We start from the raw sequence: 18,557 nt of genomic DNA, 5'->3' as shown, positions 1-18,557 counted from the left end.
CCAAGAACATCTAACAAGGACTTTTCAAAACTTGTATTTCTCTTGGGTTGGATCATATGAGACATTTATAATCTAATTATGTGTTAGGTAGACGGACGTTGCCCGCTTTCCAATGCAAAGACTAACGAAGTTTCCTGTTGGTGGAAAGAAACCTCACACTGATGACATTCTGTCACTTCCTCCTTGAACACGTGGACTTTTACTTTGAAATCAGCTTTTCCAGACGCGCGCGAGTCGCAGCGCGTGCCCCCGGGAATTGAGGCTGAGCTCGCGACAGCGAGTCTGCCAGTGTCAAATTTGCACCGATCAAACGGCAGTGTGGTGACGTCACCGGTGCCGCTGAGATAACGTGTTGACAGAACTACTCCTGTTTCGTAATTTGTCGTCGTATTTTTTTTTAAATATTTAATTTAAACTAAAGTTATGGAGCTTTTCGCGCGCCGCTGCAGCTTCAGGACCAGCGGCTGTCCGGAGTAACTTCCAGAAACCTCCGTGGACGTCTTCACGGTGAAACGCCTCAGAGGGGCCGGGGAGGGATGCGCTCCACCGGGACGTGAACCATGGTAAGACCGCTGACGGCTCTCCTGCGTCAGAGCGAACCGGAGCGGAACCTGTGACAGTCGGTGCTGAGTCAGCAGATCCAGGGCCAGTCCGGTTCTGACTGCAGCTTTAATCCTGCAGTCAGAGAGAAAGGTGGACTCAACTGATTTAAAAAAATGTGACACTGATATGAAATTATTCATTCAAAGTCAAACTCTAAATAAGTTAAAGGACACAGGTATTGAGAACTTATTTATATGACGACAAACAAAACAGTTTAATGGTTAATACAATCTACAAACTGGACAAATGTAATGTTTAACATTGCATATGCATATTACATAAACAAATGCACATGCTTCCCAGTGTGACTCAATGCAATCAATGATATTATATGAGTACATAATTGTTTTCTGAGATTTTCATTCAAAGTTTGTATAAAGAGGTTAACTTGGCTGGCAGTTCAAACCAGTGTTTTCTGATCTGGTGTCAGCTGATTGTCAGTCAAACTGTCCCTATAGTCTCACATTTCAACATTTCAAATTGGTTCCATATGCCGAGCAGACAGCCTCCTGGTCTCAGCTGCCACATAGGAACCCATTCTGCTTTGTTCTCTTTCTTTTTTCTTGTTTCTTGCATTTCTATGGTTGGACATTTCTGATTGCATAGCCAATCAGTTTGTTCCTCTTGAACGTGGAACTGTAGCACATGCAAAAAAAATTTTGATTTCCATAGATAAATAACATCGATGGTGGTGACACACTGACCCTGATGTGGGTGAGTTGTGTTTTTAAAGCTGTCTAAGCTGAAATGTAACCAGCTAGTCGTCCACAGACCTCAGGTCTTACTACCTCTGCTCTTCAGTTAGTTCTACTGGAATTCATTGCTGAGCAGTCAGTCAGTCTTTGCATGTTAAATATCAAGGACTTGAACCCTGCTACCACTCATTGTGTTCTCAGCTGTGCTTTCCTGTTCCTTCCTTCCTCCTCTTTGCCAGTGTGGGGAGAGAAAGAATAACAGAGGGTGGAGATTTTTCTCTGATTGGAGAGATTGAGCCTCTATCAGGTGTATGTCGTTAGATGTTTGAAAATGAGGACTGCGCTTCAAGCCAGTTTTTTTGCTTGTTGCTGTTTTTCTTTCTGGACATAAACACACACACACACACACACACACACACACACACACACACACACACACACACACACGCACTAGCTGTATGATTTATCATTTCAATCTAACAGATCAGTGTGTGGATGTGCAGTAGTCATATTGCCGTCAAGTAACAACTGCATATGAAAGATATCATATGTTGTGCTGCTCCTTTTTTATGCTTGATTTAAGGGAAACTCTCATGTTCTCATTTTCTGTAACGGGTCTGATAACAGATCACAAAAATTTATTTCCTCAGATTGTAGACTTCTTGTGTGTTGATTAATTGTTGTAGAGTTTGTGTCAGAGCCTCAAGTGCTGGTTGGTGCGCTGGCTCTTCCCCTTAACATCTGACAAGGGCTCAGCCGGTGTTAGGTTAGGTACATATTAGTTAAGTGACAGTGATGGAATGAAAAATAGCAACACACCCCTCACCTCTGCAGTAACGGACACCCTCAAAACACTTGCAAGTAGACATCTTTGAGATTACATCTGTTGCTGTATGTACAAAAACAACTTCCTGTTTTTCACATATGCTCTGCCTCATTGGCCACATTTTTCAAGTTACCTGTACATAAAAATCTATGATAACTTTTCATCATCAAAACGTTGAGATTGTACTGAGCATTTTTTTAAGTCCAGTCAGGTATAATTTGTAGAAGAAAATTACTCACTGTTTGTTACATCTGCTGAAGAGGTGTTGTTTTGGAAAATTCTCAGTCATCCAGGTCACGGTTAAATAAAGCCAAGTGGACTTGTAGAAAACACTTGAAGACATTTCTTCAGTTCAATTAAATGGCACTTGGAGTTCTCCAACCAGGAGAGGGTAGGAGGTGCATGTGGATGTGGGCTCCATTACAAATTTGTTTAGAAAAGAAAGGTGTTCCACAGGGAGAGTGAAGTGTGACCACAAATGATTTGAGATAAGATGTGAGATTCTTACTGGAAATGTCAAGGGGAGATTGACCCTCCATGCTGGAGGTTTTGCGTCGTCTGAGTACTGTGTAGATTTACGATATGTTTTAAATTGTATTTTGTTTCTAAGACCAGTTTTATTGGTTTATTTTCTTGTGGAAAGGCTCATAGTGGTTGCAGAGCTTATCATACTTTGGCTAACAATAAAAAGAGAAATATTCTGAGCTGGCAGGTGTGTTAAGAGAAGCTGATGGGTGAATTCCTCAGTCAGAGTTTCAGTTTCCCCAGAGTTCACTGAGTTGATGTTTTGTAGGGATCAAACCCTGGCTCAGACTTTTGATGGGGCTTCCTTCTATCTAGACCTTGAACAGGAAGGAATTGCTTTGGGAATGGAAAAAATATTTAATGAGTGTGTTGTTTGATTTAATACACTGATGGAAAGTGGAAATAATTTTGCTCTGTAGGTTTTACATTGGTTATATTTAGTAATCTACAACTTCTTCCACTTTTGCGGGTCAATTTTTGGAGGTGAGAGGAAGCCGGAGAACCCGGAGAGAATATACAAACCCTGTACAGAACAAGACTCAACCCTTGAATCTTCTTTCTGTGATGCAACAGCGCTACCCACTGCAACATTATGCTGCATTAATTATATTTGATGATGTGTATTTTTTACCACAAAATACTGTTTCTTTTATTGTTGTATGGGTCAGTGAAACTACTTTCTATTTTGTGGAATTTTTATTTGTCAGACATGAGCCTGCCTAGCAACCTTCTACAAGAAGAAATGAGCAGCTTTCACAGGTTTCAGATCATGTGATGAAAACTCCTCCATATTTTTTCATATTGCATTGGACAGTATGTCTCAGAAAATGGAAATACATACACACAAAATATACAAACATTCTGAGAGCAGCTGCTCTGTCACCATGTGCAAAAGCAAACATGCCTGCAGTTTTAGCTTACAGGAAATGTATAACCTCTGTTATACATTTTTTAACATTCTTGCTTGAGGTATTACATTAGCACAAGCCCTAATATATTCGTATTTACACACTCATATCCATACACAGATCGTCTCTCTCTTTTACACTTACTAACACGCACTCAAAAGAGTGTGTATTGACCAAACCGGCCAAGGCGGATTACCGCCCTCCAGAGTCTGGGTTTTGCCCGGAGTTTCTTCTGCAATGAGGGAGTTTTTCCCTCGCCACTGTCGTTTATGCTCTCGAGGGTTCAGCTGGGTTTCTCTGTTCAAGCGCTTTGAAATGTATGATGATGAGATTAAGCGCTATATAAATAAAGGTTGTGGATTTATAGAAAAGAGTGTAGCATTTGGTGTTGTGTTACTCTCTGAATTGCCCATTGAATATGGGCTCCCATACCAGAACATCTTCTATGTTCTGTTGGATGACCAGAGGGGAATTTGAAGTACATTTATCTCAAAGCCACTGGCTTTGGATCCAGTCGTGAAAGAGCTGTCTTTGATGTATTGCCAATATCTCAACGAGCGGCAGGATTTTAATCTACTTCTATTTTCTAATTTGACAAGTCTGTGACAATCAAAGAGTTGATAAGAAGACTTAACCAGCATTGAGGTAGGTCATCTGAGCCATCACAGCAAGACTCTTACTGCAGAGCTGCACCACAAGACATGGGCTTTATATGAAATGGGTACATATCAATTTACTCAGAGTCAAACCACATTATTTTTTCTATCAGCAGAAATGAACAGAGACTCGAGGACACTCACTGATAAGCTAGCTTTAAATATATCCAGGGTTGTATGTAATAGTTAACATACTGCAGGTTAAGAAATATAATGTATCCTTTTTAAAGTAACAATGTTTACCATTGTTACATGGAACCTTTTTCCATCTTCAAGCTGCTTTCTTTCTTTGGTTTCTATAGCTTGAAAAACTCATAATATAAGCTGTTTGGGTTTTTTTTGCTAGTCTTACAACTGGTCTTTAAATGAGCTGTAAGATCTGTGGTTAAGGAGTACAGAGGATTAAAGTCATTAGTATAGGATACACAACACAGGAATTACACTGTGAACAATCTTTAGATGCCCTCTGTTCACTGAAAAGACAAGATGACATGCAGCCAATACTTCACTGTTAATGTGCCTGATAATGACTTCTCCTCCACAGCAGAGGAAACATCATCTGTGTCCTCATCGTAATTAGGATTGTTGTTGTCCATGTTGTGTCGCATGTTGTTCATTTTTTAGGGCCATATCCTTTTCCAGTGGACATTGGAGGCCCCTTTCTCTACTTTAGGACTTCAGGAGCCTGTAGATTGAAAGGACAGAACAAATTTGGTGGTGCCCTTGGCTGAAGGAAGCTTAAGCAGAGGCACTAAATGGGCCAGCCTGCTGAACTGATTGACCAGGGTGAAGATGACAGTGTGACTATGGCACATGGCAAGCTGGTGACAAATTCCAGGAAGATGTGGGACAAGAGGACAAGGGGGTCAAGGGGCAGAAACTTTGGCAGGGTTCCTGTTAATGTTACCCCTCCTGATGATGTAACCAGGTAGGACACAGAAAAGACATGAAACATTTCTTGGCCTATAAAAAGAGCAAGTTTTGAACAAGCCTCTGGAGAGGTGCCCGGACATGATGAACATGTTGATAGAGTGTGGGATCCTGATGGCTGCAGTAGATGGGCATGACACAACTGGTGTGCGAAAGTAGAGAGCTTGGAGATGAAACTCACCAGTATCCCTCCACCTAGTTGTGAGTCTGACCTTTTGTTGGACACCAGGTGACAAAATGGTTGCCATAGCCACAGTAGAGGCAGCAATCACCTCGTTGACATTGTTCCCTCTCCACAGACGTGAGCCTGGTGTGACCCACCTGCATGGGCTCATCCTCCTTCCTCTGCAAATGAGTCTCAGCCCCTGTGTTCACAGGAAGAGGGAGGATCTGGAACAAAGTGTGTCTCTCTTTTTGCCTTGCTGTATGAATGATCCATCTGGGAAGTCAGCTCTGTTAGCCTATCCAGGAAGTGGGTAGATCGAAATAAACAACTCCCTACTGAACATACTTGTCCAAGCCTGTCATATTCTGCCATATTCCACCTACTCCGACTGAAAAAATCAATGACGTACTCCTTGACTTTCCGTCCCACCTGGCCCAGACCTATTAATCTGCCACTTAACACCTTGCAGAACATCTGCAGAGAAGGCTTGGAAAGACAAATGGGCTGGCATGTGTCATTCCCATTCCACTGTTTCCCATAGGTGAGTTTGACCCGTCAGGTGGTGGATAATCTTTCAGGTGTCACGTGGCAAAGGTGAGCAGTTGCAGGGCAAGAACAATGGAACAATTTGGGATGAATGGGTAACAGTCTACCGGATTTCTAGGGTAGCATTTAGGGGTTCCCACCCAGGGCTCCAGTAGGGGCTATAGCGGAAGGGGAATGGGAATCGAAATGGACATGGAAGCTGGAAGTGTCAGATCCTGGGCACTGAGTGTGGCATTTGTGACTATCTAGAGGGAATTGATTAGCCAATGCAGCCAAGAATTGCTCGTGATTAGCGACTCCTAGTTGGACATTTGTGATGAGAGGGGAGGGCAGAGCTTTATGGTGTAGGAGTGTTTATGCCATTTCAAAGCGGTTCTGCGTGGATGAGGAGTATGTTGGATGTATTTGATGGCCAGATGGTAAAGTTAGGGATATGGCAGTAGGATCCAAGTACAGCACTGATGGGTATGTGCTAAATTTTCTTCAGTCAGGCTCTCATGAGAAATATGGCACACAAAATAGATGTGAAACAGACTGAATACGGGAAAGGCAAAGCAAACTCCTAATTGGGGTCAGAAAGGCAAAGAAAAATCAAAGACGGGGATTGAATGGGTATCAGGGAATAGGCAGGGTCAAAATCCGTAGAACATGATCTAATCCAAGAACAGGTAAGGTCAAAATTAGTTTTCCACTGTAAATGACTGGAATTATTTGCAACAGGACTAAAGGCTTAATTCATTCCTCTCTGCATCTAAAAACTCCTTAAAGACAGTTGTCCTAGAGCACTGTACATACTTTTAGCACTTACCGTTATGTGTCACTATGGGTTTTTTGTGCATTGTGGTCAATTGTTTGTTTTTGTTTTTACTGTCTTCATGCCTCTTATGCTGTCTCTTGGCCAGGTCAACCTTGTAAATGAGACCTGGGTCTTGATTTACCTATCAAATCAAATCAAATCAAATCAAATCAGGAAAGCTGTTAATTGCTGTAAAGTCATGCAAAGAATGAAGAAACAATCAAACAGTGACTGAGTGATAGGGAATTGTTTAAGAGGGGAAGACATGATTGTGGACCAGAAGCTGCTGCTGCAACAGATTAGTGGAGTTGAGGAAGGAGTGACTTTTAATTTAAACAGGTGTGGAGGAAGAAGGTAGGTGGAAAAATACTGGGAACCTGACGTGAATGATGTGGAGAAAGCGCACACATTGACAGCTTGTGAGTGTTTTTTAACTGATGAGCAACCTTGTACTAACACTGCCAGTCCAAGTATCAGTGCTAAAGTCAAAGGTGTGATTGTTGGCTGGGAATCTCATATTTGACCCCTAGTATGCTCAGAATATGAGAGAGTCATGGGAATTTGTGACGTAGTTGTAACTCCCACTGTTAGTATCCTCTGCATGCAGTGTTTTGCTATTTCTATAATATCAAATGCTTGTATCAAAGGAACTACTTTGCATAAAATTTTCAGGTTTGCAGTCTGTGTGATTTAATTATCACCTACATTAAAATTTTTCCAGACTACCAGTGTTGATCATCCTTCATCTATTTGCTCAACTAGAAGTTAATGTCAGGTTGCCATAAAGCCCTCAGTGTGATGAAATCAAAGTAATATTAGGAGCAGAAGACCACAAATCAAGTAGCAGACCGATTTTCATAGAACATCTCATGGTGCAGTCACTGACTTTTCACAGTAGACTCCGGGATTGAAGACAAACCTACATTTCCCCAGAGCTATGAACCTGGGTGTGCATTGTTTCTTCTATTTGTTGGCCCTGTAACGGAATGTTCAGGGTGTATCCTGCCTCTCCCCCAAAGTCAGCTGGAAGATGGATGGATGGATGAATGCAAGCAAATAAACAAAAAACAGGGTGACTAAAAGATGATTAGCTAGGACTTTCACAAAAGAAAAAGTCAGAGAGAAGATGGAAACACATGTTTTTTTATTGCCCGTGGTGTGGGTTAACTGCTGCTGTCTGGATCTTTACGGCTCTGGGTTTGTACACTAATAAAGGCAGACTGGACAGAGAACAAAAATAGAGCATTTCAGTGCACTCATTTCAAAGGCGCTTTGCCTCCCTCTCAGTCGCTGTGAGAGGGAGGAAGATTGTCTGTCCAGACAGCCATCTGCCACTCATCACTCTTTTGGCTGGTGCATTGTGGAACACTGCTGTGGGATTTTTGTTTAAGCAAACCAAGTATGAGTGGAGAAAGAGAATGAAAGGCAGAGGTGAGGGGAAGCCAGACACAGGCCTTTAACAGAGAATAAACATAATGACAGTTGAAGGCTGGGATGTCCGACCACAGCAGAGTTTTTAGTCAGTGCTGGTCTTTGTAATTGAGGTGTTATAAAAGCTTAGTGCCAAAAGCAATTTGCTTTATAATGCCTGCTCATTGAACAGACAGAGTATTCTGCTCAAATTTATACAAGTAGAAAGCAGACTTGTAAAAACCGTACTGACAAAGAATGTAATTGTTTTCGTCCTTCTCCGTGACTGTGGGTCTGCAGGAAAATTGTTTGTGGAAATGACGTAACCAGGTTGGACTCCTTATCATTATGTCCATGTCATGTGACTTTTCACTATAAATTCACCATCAGGTCAAGCACTTAATACCTAATAATGCCCATCTGCCACTTTGTGAGATATGAACTCGGAATGGATTACCATTTCACTTGGTGTTGGTGTATATTTACTGGTTCTCTGATTTGTCCTTTATCGCCATTGTTAATTCAAAGTTATCAAATATTGTGTTTTATGGACATGCCTACTAACAAGAAAAAACTCCATTACACAAGCAGTTAAAAACAGGGTGGTAGTGACTCTCCCATTGAGTCTACAAGCAGAGCCTAAGCTTTAAGACTCGATCTACAAATGACTCACTGAACCAGCCTTGCAATTGTGTCTCCGCTTACTCTAGGGAATCTCTTAGTGATCGGTCCACATCCAGGTAACAGCCATCTTTTTTACACAAATATTATTTTAAAATGCAACACCTCTGCCAGTTTTGCAGCTGCTTTAGAAGATGTTTGTCATGTGTCCAATCCTCAGTAGTCAGGCCTCTCCAGGTCCAGCACTCTGAAGTATGAAGGAAAGAACACAAAACATTTGGAATTATTAACTCTCTCTCCTTGACCCACTTCCCAGGGTTACTCACCAGCCAAGACGAAAAAGTCCACCGGCCAAGCATACTAACTGGCCAAATTAATTATTTGTCTTTATGTGCTCCATATACGTTAATATCTATGCTATATATGTATATATAGAGAGAGAGAGGAAGAGAGAGAGTGATTTTGATTTTAAAAATCACGTTTATTCATAAAAGCCAAAGATTCACTCAAAGAGGAGTTCACATCTCAAAAAGAAACAGTACTGTGTGTTTCCTGAACAAAGAACACATGTAACTTTTTAACATTTAAAGAGAGAGAGCAAGAGAGAGAGAGAGAGAGAGAGAGAGAGAGAGAGAGAGAGAGAGAGAGAGAGACAGAGAGAGAGAGAGAGAGAGAGAGAGAGAGAGAGAGAAAGGAGATTGAATAAATACATACACTGTAAATACATACAGTGTCAACTGTGGGCAGGTCCCAAGACAGGGTCAACTGTAGGCCAGTTCCAAGCCAGGGTCAACTGTATGCTGGTCCAAAGCCAGTGTCAACTGTAGGCTGGTCCAAAGCCAGGGTCAACTGTAGGCCGGTCCCAAGCCAGGGTCAACTGTGGGCAGGTCCCAAGACAGTGTCAACTGTAGGCCGGTCCAAAGCCAGGGTGAACTGTAGGCCAGTCCCAAGCCAGGGTCAAATGTAGGCCGGTTCAAAGCTAGTGTCAACTGTAGGCCAATCCCAAACCAGGATCACATGTAGGCCGGTTCAGAGCTAGTGTCAACTGTGGGCCGGTCCAAAGCCAGGGTCAACTGTGGGTCAGTCCCAAGCCAGCATACATGCAGAGGGTTGCAGCAGGGGGGTGCTTTGTGCATGCTAGCATGTAATTATGTAATTTTGGCTGTGACAAGGCCAGATTAATTTGTTTCTGATGTGGCATTAAATTTTGCATGATGCCTTGGTTATCTTTTAGCTGCTACATCAGTTAGTAAAAGTTTCCTCTCATGCCACACCTTCTTCTTCGGAATATGGAATGTGCTGTGGGAACAGATCTGACCACATGTACACTCCCATTGCAGCCATACCGATTGAGGGTTTCTTGTTTCACAAAATAATTACTTTCAGAGCAGTGATCTGGTGTCAGGCTTCTTTCTGTACACTGTGAAGAACATGAGGTAGTTCATCCTTTATTCTTTTACCAAAAGCAGAACAAGTAGCAAGTCAGTTCACTTAAAACATAATCAACACTAACCCCGTCCTCTTATGGTCAGATTAAAGCAACATTGGACAGAGAAAGTTGTTTTATTGCAGCTGTATTTTATTTATTCTGAGGCAGCTTTGGAAAATTGGAACGACTCAGTGGCAGTGGAAAGCCAGTTGGATTGTAACAGGAAATAACCAAAGGGAAAAACGAGTAGCTCAGACTTAGAATGTAGTCCTTCATAATGCAATTGAAGAAAAGTTTGGTTTGTGTATATCTATACATACTGTATATACACACACACACACACACACACACACACACACACACACACACACACACACACACACACACACACACACACACACACACACACAGTCACGCCCAACTAGTCATGGCGCATCTGCCAGAAGAAATCACATGAACAATGTGGTGTAAGGCATCAGTTCCAATGGCGGTCGTTGTTAACCCGGGCCTCGACCGATCCGGTATGGCAGTCATAGATTTGATTTACAATTTGGCCAAATTTTTCCCACGGATGCCCTTCTTGACACAACCCTCTGTATTTATCCGGGCTTGGGACTGGCACAATGAAACACTGGCTTGTGCCCTCTTTCGGCTACATGAATGTGACAAAAGCAACTCTTTTGTGCATATTAATGAAATAATCATGAATATTAGGTTCCATTTCTACCAACATATCTTAGTTTGATTGTGATTGAAATGAAATAACTTGATGTACTATGTGTTAAGTACATAATGATGTGAGGTTGGACAAGGTCTTGGAGTTCAATAGGGAGCTGAGTCAGCAGACATGGAATCTCGAGACTCAGGTAGGCTAAAATATTTGGCGTTTGAGCTGACAGTGGGAGGTTCCAACCCACCTCATGAGCACTGCTGAGGTGCCCCTGAGCAAGACACCCCCCGCCCCCGCCCAGGCTGCACACCAAGATGGAGGCTGCCCATCACTCTGCTGTGTATACATTGCATGCCTAGAGGACCGCTGTATATACGTATATATGCAGTGGTACCTCTACTTACGAAATTAATTGGTTCTGGAAGATATTTCGTAAGTAGACAATTTTGTAAGTAGAGATGCGTTTTCCATGCAAATGCCCTAATTCGTTCCAAGCCCCCAAAATTCAGACATAAATGTTTCATAAAACATAAAGCATAAAAATGCATTAGAAGATGTCACAAATACATGTTACAATAGGATTATTACACAATAAATGAGAGTTGTGCATAACATAAAGGTTAGAGTAAAGAATAAAAATGATGATCATTTACCTTTTAACTGCTGTCTTCATTGTTTTTTGCCCTCTTTGGTTCATGTGTTCTTGCCTCACCATGAACAACAGAGTGAATTCCAGCCCTCCTTTTGAACTTCTCCAACCACCCACGCAATGCCTTAAACTCCTTAAACTTCCTTTTGCTTTAATAACGTGGTGATTGTAGATGCATTACAGCCTTATTCTTTAGCGAGATCAACTAAACGCATCTCTTTTTCAGGCTTTTCTATTATCTCTTGCTTTATTTGTATGGGTTAGGGTTAGGGTTAGGGTTAGGGTCTTTTCTTTTGCTCTTTTCTCTGTCACTTTCTTGGGGTCCATAGTGAATACTCAAAAAGTTAATATATTTACGGAAAACTATCAGAACACGTCACGGGTCGATGGCAAAATGACGAGGACGTTGCATAGACACCTATGCAGCGTGTGCATGGACATGCGCATGCAGCATCCTTAGTCAATGAGGGTCCTTCCCATTGGCTAAGAGGTCCCTCTTAGCCAACGGGATGTCAGGATGCTAGGTAATAGCCAATGGCAGAGCAACTATAAGAATATTGCGTTCAGGAACCTTTGGTAGCAGCCCATACCGTTATTTTTACCTTTCTTAACTCGAAATTTCTTTCATAAATAGAGGCAATATTTTCCTGTTGAGGCGTTTCGTAAGTTGAAAATTAGTAGTAGAAAATATATAGCAGAAAGTATATAGTAGAAAAAAAAATCATATTAATTTGAGTAGTAAGATGTGAGGGGAAGGTTGAATCCAAAGCTACAGAACTAACCACTGTGACTCCTCAATGTAGATGTAATTCGATATAAACAAATGACTAATAGTGGCAGAAATCTCATTTGTTCATCTCATACCAAGCACTCTAAGAGGGAGTGTAACGTTGACACTGACTAATGAACGAGTCATTTTGAAGAGGCTTTGTTTATGACAGTAAGATGAACAACAATCCACAGAATCATAAGAAGAGCAAAGGTGCAATCAGAATAAGATGTGTGTCAAGTTGAAGATAGACATGAGATAAAATAAATCAGAGATGACTTTCTGCATTTTGAAAACTCACTTCTCAATCATGAATAAACATTAGGAAAAGAAATTAGAACACATTATTCAAAGCAATGCAGTGATAACTATTAGTTCATCCAGGGCTACGATGCTAACAGCAGCTGCTAATTTCTAATTCAGACCACTTTAAATGGAATTTAAAACCAGACTTACACTGTTGGAACATTATATGTCATCTTCCTACAAGGCTTCCCCTCCAGTTTTTAAGCCTACAACACCAGTATTGACTTCTCTGTCTGAATTGTCATGTCTAAATTAAAAATAGAGACATCTGAAAATTAATCAAAGCAAGATCTTTAATCCTGATCTACTCTTCTCTTGGCAGCTGCTCTCATTATTTTCTATGTAGAAATACTGAATGGTATCTGTCAGGTATGTGTTTGGATAGCTCAATTCATTTGTTTTTCTTCTTTCATGTGTTGTCATATCATCCTCAGACCCCAGCAGAAAAGGAATTAAGTAGTTGCTGAATGCGTTCTCCATTGTGCTTCATCCATTTGCTTCTGTCACGTTGCTTTTGCATTTCTTTTATCTTTGTTATGTCCTCCTCACTCCTGTGTGTGGGTGGGGGGGGCAACCTGACTGGTTTCATTAAGGTTTGCTCTGAGCTGATGGACCATTGTTGACAGCTGAGACACACACAGTCCATTTCAGCCTCTGAATCACTGTTTTGCCTTCCTTTTCTCTCATATCATCCTTCTGTTCTTCTTTTTTCAATAATCATATTCAATTTTTGATTAAAAAAGAAGATAGAAAAAGAAAGAAAATGAGATATGTGCTTATTTTCTCCACCAGTGCAGTCCTGTATTTACCTGTGTTTGTTGGAGGATGAATTTACATGAAATCTGGTGGCAGGAATGTGTATGTTGAGAATCTGAATAAAGGAGTAGATCCAAGAGACCATTTTTCCTTTGTTTAACAAGAATAATTAATTTAACAAGATTAATTTTAGGTAACTATTCAACTTTGCACTGAAACTTTATGAGGGGTGGGACCAGTCAAGGTAAGACATATGTTCAGCCTTAACTGAGATACGCCGAGTCATGTTTTAGTCGTTTATGCTTGTACCAGGTAGTCTTCATCATTGCTCCCTCTAGCATTTTGATCTGTTTCTACTAGACATCTGAACAAGTGTCAATCTTCTTGTTCTTGTCAGATTGTAAGCTTTTTTTCTTGGCCAAGCAAAGATGGCCATTTATCTAAGCAGGGGGAAAAAGGCTGAAGGTTTGTCTGACTGCAGTGCAGAAGCCATTTTAAGAAGAATGTGCCAAGCAAGAATCAGAATCGATTTTAACTATTTCAGAGCTATGAATGATTTAGACACTTTTACGAACCTATGGCAGAAAAGGAATTGAGTGGTTGCTCAGTCAGGGTTCAGTCAGTGGTTGGTTTAATTCACATATATTTTGCTTATGTTCCTATATCTCCCCACCTATGTATTTGAATAAGCTCACTTGAAAACCTCATGCTGTCACGCTTTTAACTCCACCCATTACCTGTCAATCAAGCTCCCAATCAATCACAGCACATCTACCAGAAGGAATCATGTGAACAAGACCTCCTGAGAGCATCGTGGAATTAAATAAACAGTTGTCACCACAAAAAAATACTCTATATTCTGTGTAATGTCCACTGACATATAATGCAGACACGCTGTATACAAGAAAACATTTGTTTTCTTGGCCGGCATCTCTGGAAGTTGGGGCCGCCAGCCGAGTTAGCTCCGGTCTTCAAATTTGTCCATGTCTCTCACTTACAGAGCCGTTTTGGCTTTGTCAAACATAGAGGTTTATATTCTGATTATGACAGACCTCACGTTGTCATGTGGGGAACCCCGATGCTTTATTCACTAGGACCGAACTCACGAAGCCGGCGTCTACCCGGATGGCCGGACCGTAAAGCCAATGCGACCTTCGTCTCTCGTTCGTCTGTCCCACACACATTGAGCCGTCACAGCTTTGTCGGACACAGCGGTTTTGTTGTCATGTGACGGCGAAGAAAAAAAGAAAACAAACGAAGTCTGATATTATTGTTTTACTGGGAATTACCATGGGTTCCCACTAGTATTACATTATTGGTTCTTGAAATGTGAGTTCCTGTTTGCGTGTATCTCTTTGGAATTGTGTATCAACGTGACTATCCTCTATTTAAACTTTTATGAATAAACAGGATTTTTAAAAATCAAAATTAAATCTTTTTCTTCGTCTTCTTCATCTCCTCCTCCCCCTCCTGCTCCTTCTGCACCTCCGCCTCCTCCTCCTTTGGGTATGTCCCATTAGGGGTCACCACAGCTTGTCATTCTTTTCCACCAATGGCCTCACCACTGTCTCTAATGCATCCATCATGGCTGTCCTCACCACTGTCAGTAATCCATCCATCATGGCTGTCCTCACCACTATCTCTAATCCAACAAGTAATCTAATAACTGCTAAAAGAGAGCAATCACTTACTCCACTGCTGCTATGGATGTCAACAAAGACAGAAACCCACAAATCTGTGTCCTCTAGTCGTGAGTGGCTGTGTTAAAGTTCATAAAGGCTTATCGGAGAGAGCTGCCACTCGTCTCTCACTTTTTTCACTCCCTCCTCTTGTGTCTCTCTTCTTGCCACCTGAGTTGAGAGCACAGGAGCCAACAACAGAGAAGTCAAGGCAATAGGCATTCAAAGAATGAATCATTGATGGTCAAGAGCCGTAATTTTAAGGCAGCATAAATTCAAATTCATGTATGGCACAGCTGCGTTTTCTGTCCATTGAAATGAGACTTCTTTCAAGATGTATCGCTCAATTCCATACCAAACATATGAAAACAAATGTATTGGTATTATAAACCAAGCACAGCCATCACAGAGTTCTCCACCAGGGAGCAGCGCATCCCGGTCTGACCCAGAACTGGCGTCGGCATCTTTGGCGGGGAATGTGAATTAATGAATGAATGAATAAATAAATAAATACATAAACTTTATGACTCATAAAGAAAGAAACAGACGAACAAATATCCAACTGTCAAGCATGTTTATCAATCCGTCTTCGACGTGGAGCTGTTATATGTCAGAAAATAGCCGGTTTTAACTCTGTCCATTCTGTGTGTACATGTAGACACGGGTCACACACACTAACGTCACAGCGGCTTTTGTCGCAGGGAGACACCCCCCGGATAGAAAAGGTTTTGGTTACAGCGTCCACACGACAACACAGACCAGCCGTTTTCACAAAAATTCACTTTGGCCAGCATTGTCGTCCCAGATATCTGCGTTGTTGTGTGGATGAAGCGTAACCGCAACAAAAACTTTCGCTTACGCCATATTGTTCACGTGAAAGATGAAACAAAAAGCACATTACTCGGGCAGCAAAGGGGATGAAAATGATATGATGACCTTGACCTCGAGAAAATGAGGTCAAGGTCAAATTTCAACTTTTGTACAGGAACCGGATAAGTTAGAAAGACGAGGGATGTGAGTAAGACCATAGATCAAAGCTAGTGCTTTGATCTATGAGAATAGGTCTAGCTTCGCTCTTTGACCTATGCAAGTAGGTCAGAGTAAAATTTTTAATTCAGGGGTGTCACAGGATGTTGTGTACCTGACAAGTGCGTACACTAGTCAGGTAACACTTTCAGGGTGCCCTGACCTACCCTGGGAGTATGTCAGGGTAAGTCGTAGGATGTTGCAGTCTCTGACTGCCTTGTTATTACTATTACACTTATCTTTTTATTCTCTGCTTTTATTCGTTCATAATAAGTAGATGATTTGTTCTGTAATATATTAATAACGTCAATAATAATTTAATCAAGTGATCACTGTGTCTCTGTGAGACAAAAGTATCCACATCAGTTGTCTTGTCTTTACACCCACTTGGTTGCTCTAAACATCTCATCTGTTCGAACTAGTGCTGTCAGACGATTAGAAAAATTAATCTAATTAATTACAGGATTTGTAATTAATTAATCTAATTAATCGCATTTTAATCTCATACCTGCTAAATGCTCCCAAATAAAGACTTTGAATTCTAGGACATTACAAAATTGTAGTGCATGACTAATCAATTACCAATTAGGCCAGGTGCATTTCTCAAAAATGCAATTAAATTCAGTTAAATAAAATAAATACAATTCAGAAATAAAATAAGGCTGAGTCTCAAATAGGCACATAAGCAGACTCTCAATCAAAATGAATACTAAAGCTGATTCAATACAGCAATTCAAAATGAATAGTATAACATGCCTCTAAATAAGGCAACCTCAATAGCAAGATGCCAATAAGCTTTCCTTTAAAAGGGTAATCTAACGTTCAACTCTGTCCTTGACATGTTTGGCATTTAAATGATACGTTAGGCTGGAGCTGTTTCGGTGATATGAAAATTCTCTTCTACAAAAGGTACAAATAATAATAATAATAATAATAATAATGATAATAATAATGATAATAATAATAATAATAATAATAATAATAATAACAATAATAATAATAATGGATTAGATTTATATAGCACTTTCTCAAAGACTCTTTACATCGGATCCATTATTCATTCACTCCTCCTTCATACTTGATGGTAAGCTACGTGTGTAGCCACAGCTGCCCTGGGGCAGACTGACGGAGGCGTCTACAGCGTAGATTGGAAGCGCAGAATCACTGCGTTTTTGTTGATAGTCCAGTCTTTGTTCTTTTTATAAATAAACTTTCCGCCCAAAGGTCCGAGTGGGCGTGCCTCGCTCTCCTGTCGAGTCCATCTCTGTTGTCAGTCACCCTGCTTTTGACTAGTGGCGCAGGTACGAAGTGACATGCCACTGTTCATTGACTTGCCACTCACGATTAATTGCTTTAATTTTTATAGCGCGTTAATTTGCAGCGTAATTAATTAATCTAATTAATGCATTAAAGTGACAGCCCTAGTTCGAACCAATATAAACAGTCTTGTACGAAATGAGGCTTCTTCATGAGGTCATGTGTGGTGTATCGTAATAATACAGTGTGGTGTGTGTTGCACCATTACATCCTGTGAGCTTGCACCGTGTATATGATTAAGATTTAACTCCTGTGGTCTGGGTTCAGCCTTATGGGAACAAACAGAATGCAAAAATAAAATAAATGTTACTGTAAGTCCAGGTATCTCAGTCCCAAAAAGGGATCCATCAACACAACAAATATACAGTCGGAATGGGAACAAAAGGAGGAGCAGAGCTCGAGAACAGGGAGAAACAGACCCTGGTATGAGGAGGACTGGGGAACAGATGCTCACAAACTCACTGCTGAGAGAGGAAGAGTGCATGGACTAAATACAGACCAGCACAGCAGGGACAACATGAAACAAGGCAGTCAGAGACTGCAACATCCCGTGACACCCCTGAATTCAAAATTTTACCCTGGCCTACTTCCATAGGTTAAAAATCAAAAGCTAGAGCTCTGACCTACTGTCATTGATCAAAGCACTAGCTTTGATCTATGGTCTTACACTGGCCTTCTCCCTCGTCTTTCTATCGTTTCCAGTTCCTGGGTGCACAAAAGTTAAAATTTGACCTTAACATAGTTTTTTCAAGTCAAGATAATCATCTCATTATTAGGGGCGGCAGTGGCTCAGCGGTAGAGCAATCCTCTTGAAGACAGGATCGCCCAGCCATCGGGGGTTCGAATCCCGCTGCTGCCAGAACATCCAACCAGGTGTGAGTCAACGGTGGGAGGTGTCGGCTCACCTGCGAGGCGCCCTTGAGCGAGGCGCCCTTGAGCAAGGCGCCGTCCCCCCTACAAGCTGCTCAATTTGGGTTGCGTTCCAGAAGCTGCTGCCCGTCACTCTGCCTCCTAATGTGTGTAGTTTGATGTGTACCTGTATGTACTAACTGCATGCTTACAGGCCCCCTTGTGTGCTGTGTTCAGGGGGTCTTTATACTATACTAACCTGAGTGACTATGTAATATCCCTTGCGGGATAAATAGAGTATACTTCTTCATTTCCATCTCCTTTGCCTTCTGAGTAATGTGTTTTGTTTTTCATCTTTCAATCTGCAATGGTCTGAACATACTAACAGACGGACGGACGAACGAACGGACGAACACACGAACACT

At 41.4% G+C, this 18,557-nt stretch overlaps 1 protein-coding gene across 1 annotated transcript in view; it reads left to right on the top strand.

Moving 5' to 3' along the window:
* Positions 1–210: 210 nt before the first annotated feature.
* gask1a (golgi associated kinase 1A) overlaps positions 211–18,557 on the top strand; it is a 50,455-nt gene continuing 32,108 nt past the window's right edge. The window contains exon 1 of the mRNA XM_068324720.1: positions 211–563. Coding sequence (XP_068180821.1) covers positions 561–563 — 3 coding nt within the window. The 5' untranslated portion in view covers positions 211–560. The remainder of the gene's footprint in view (positions 564–18,557) is intronic.

Source organism: Antennarius striatus, chromosome 9, assembly GCF_040054535.1.
Source record: "Antennarius striatus isolate MH-2024 chromosome 9, ASM4005453v1, whole genome shotgun sequence".
Classification (NCBI taxonomy): Eukaryota; Metazoa; Chordata; class Actinopteri; order Lophiiformes; family Antennariidae; genus Antennarius; species Antennarius striatus.
This window is presented reverse-complemented; position numbering and strand designations above follow the sequence as displayed.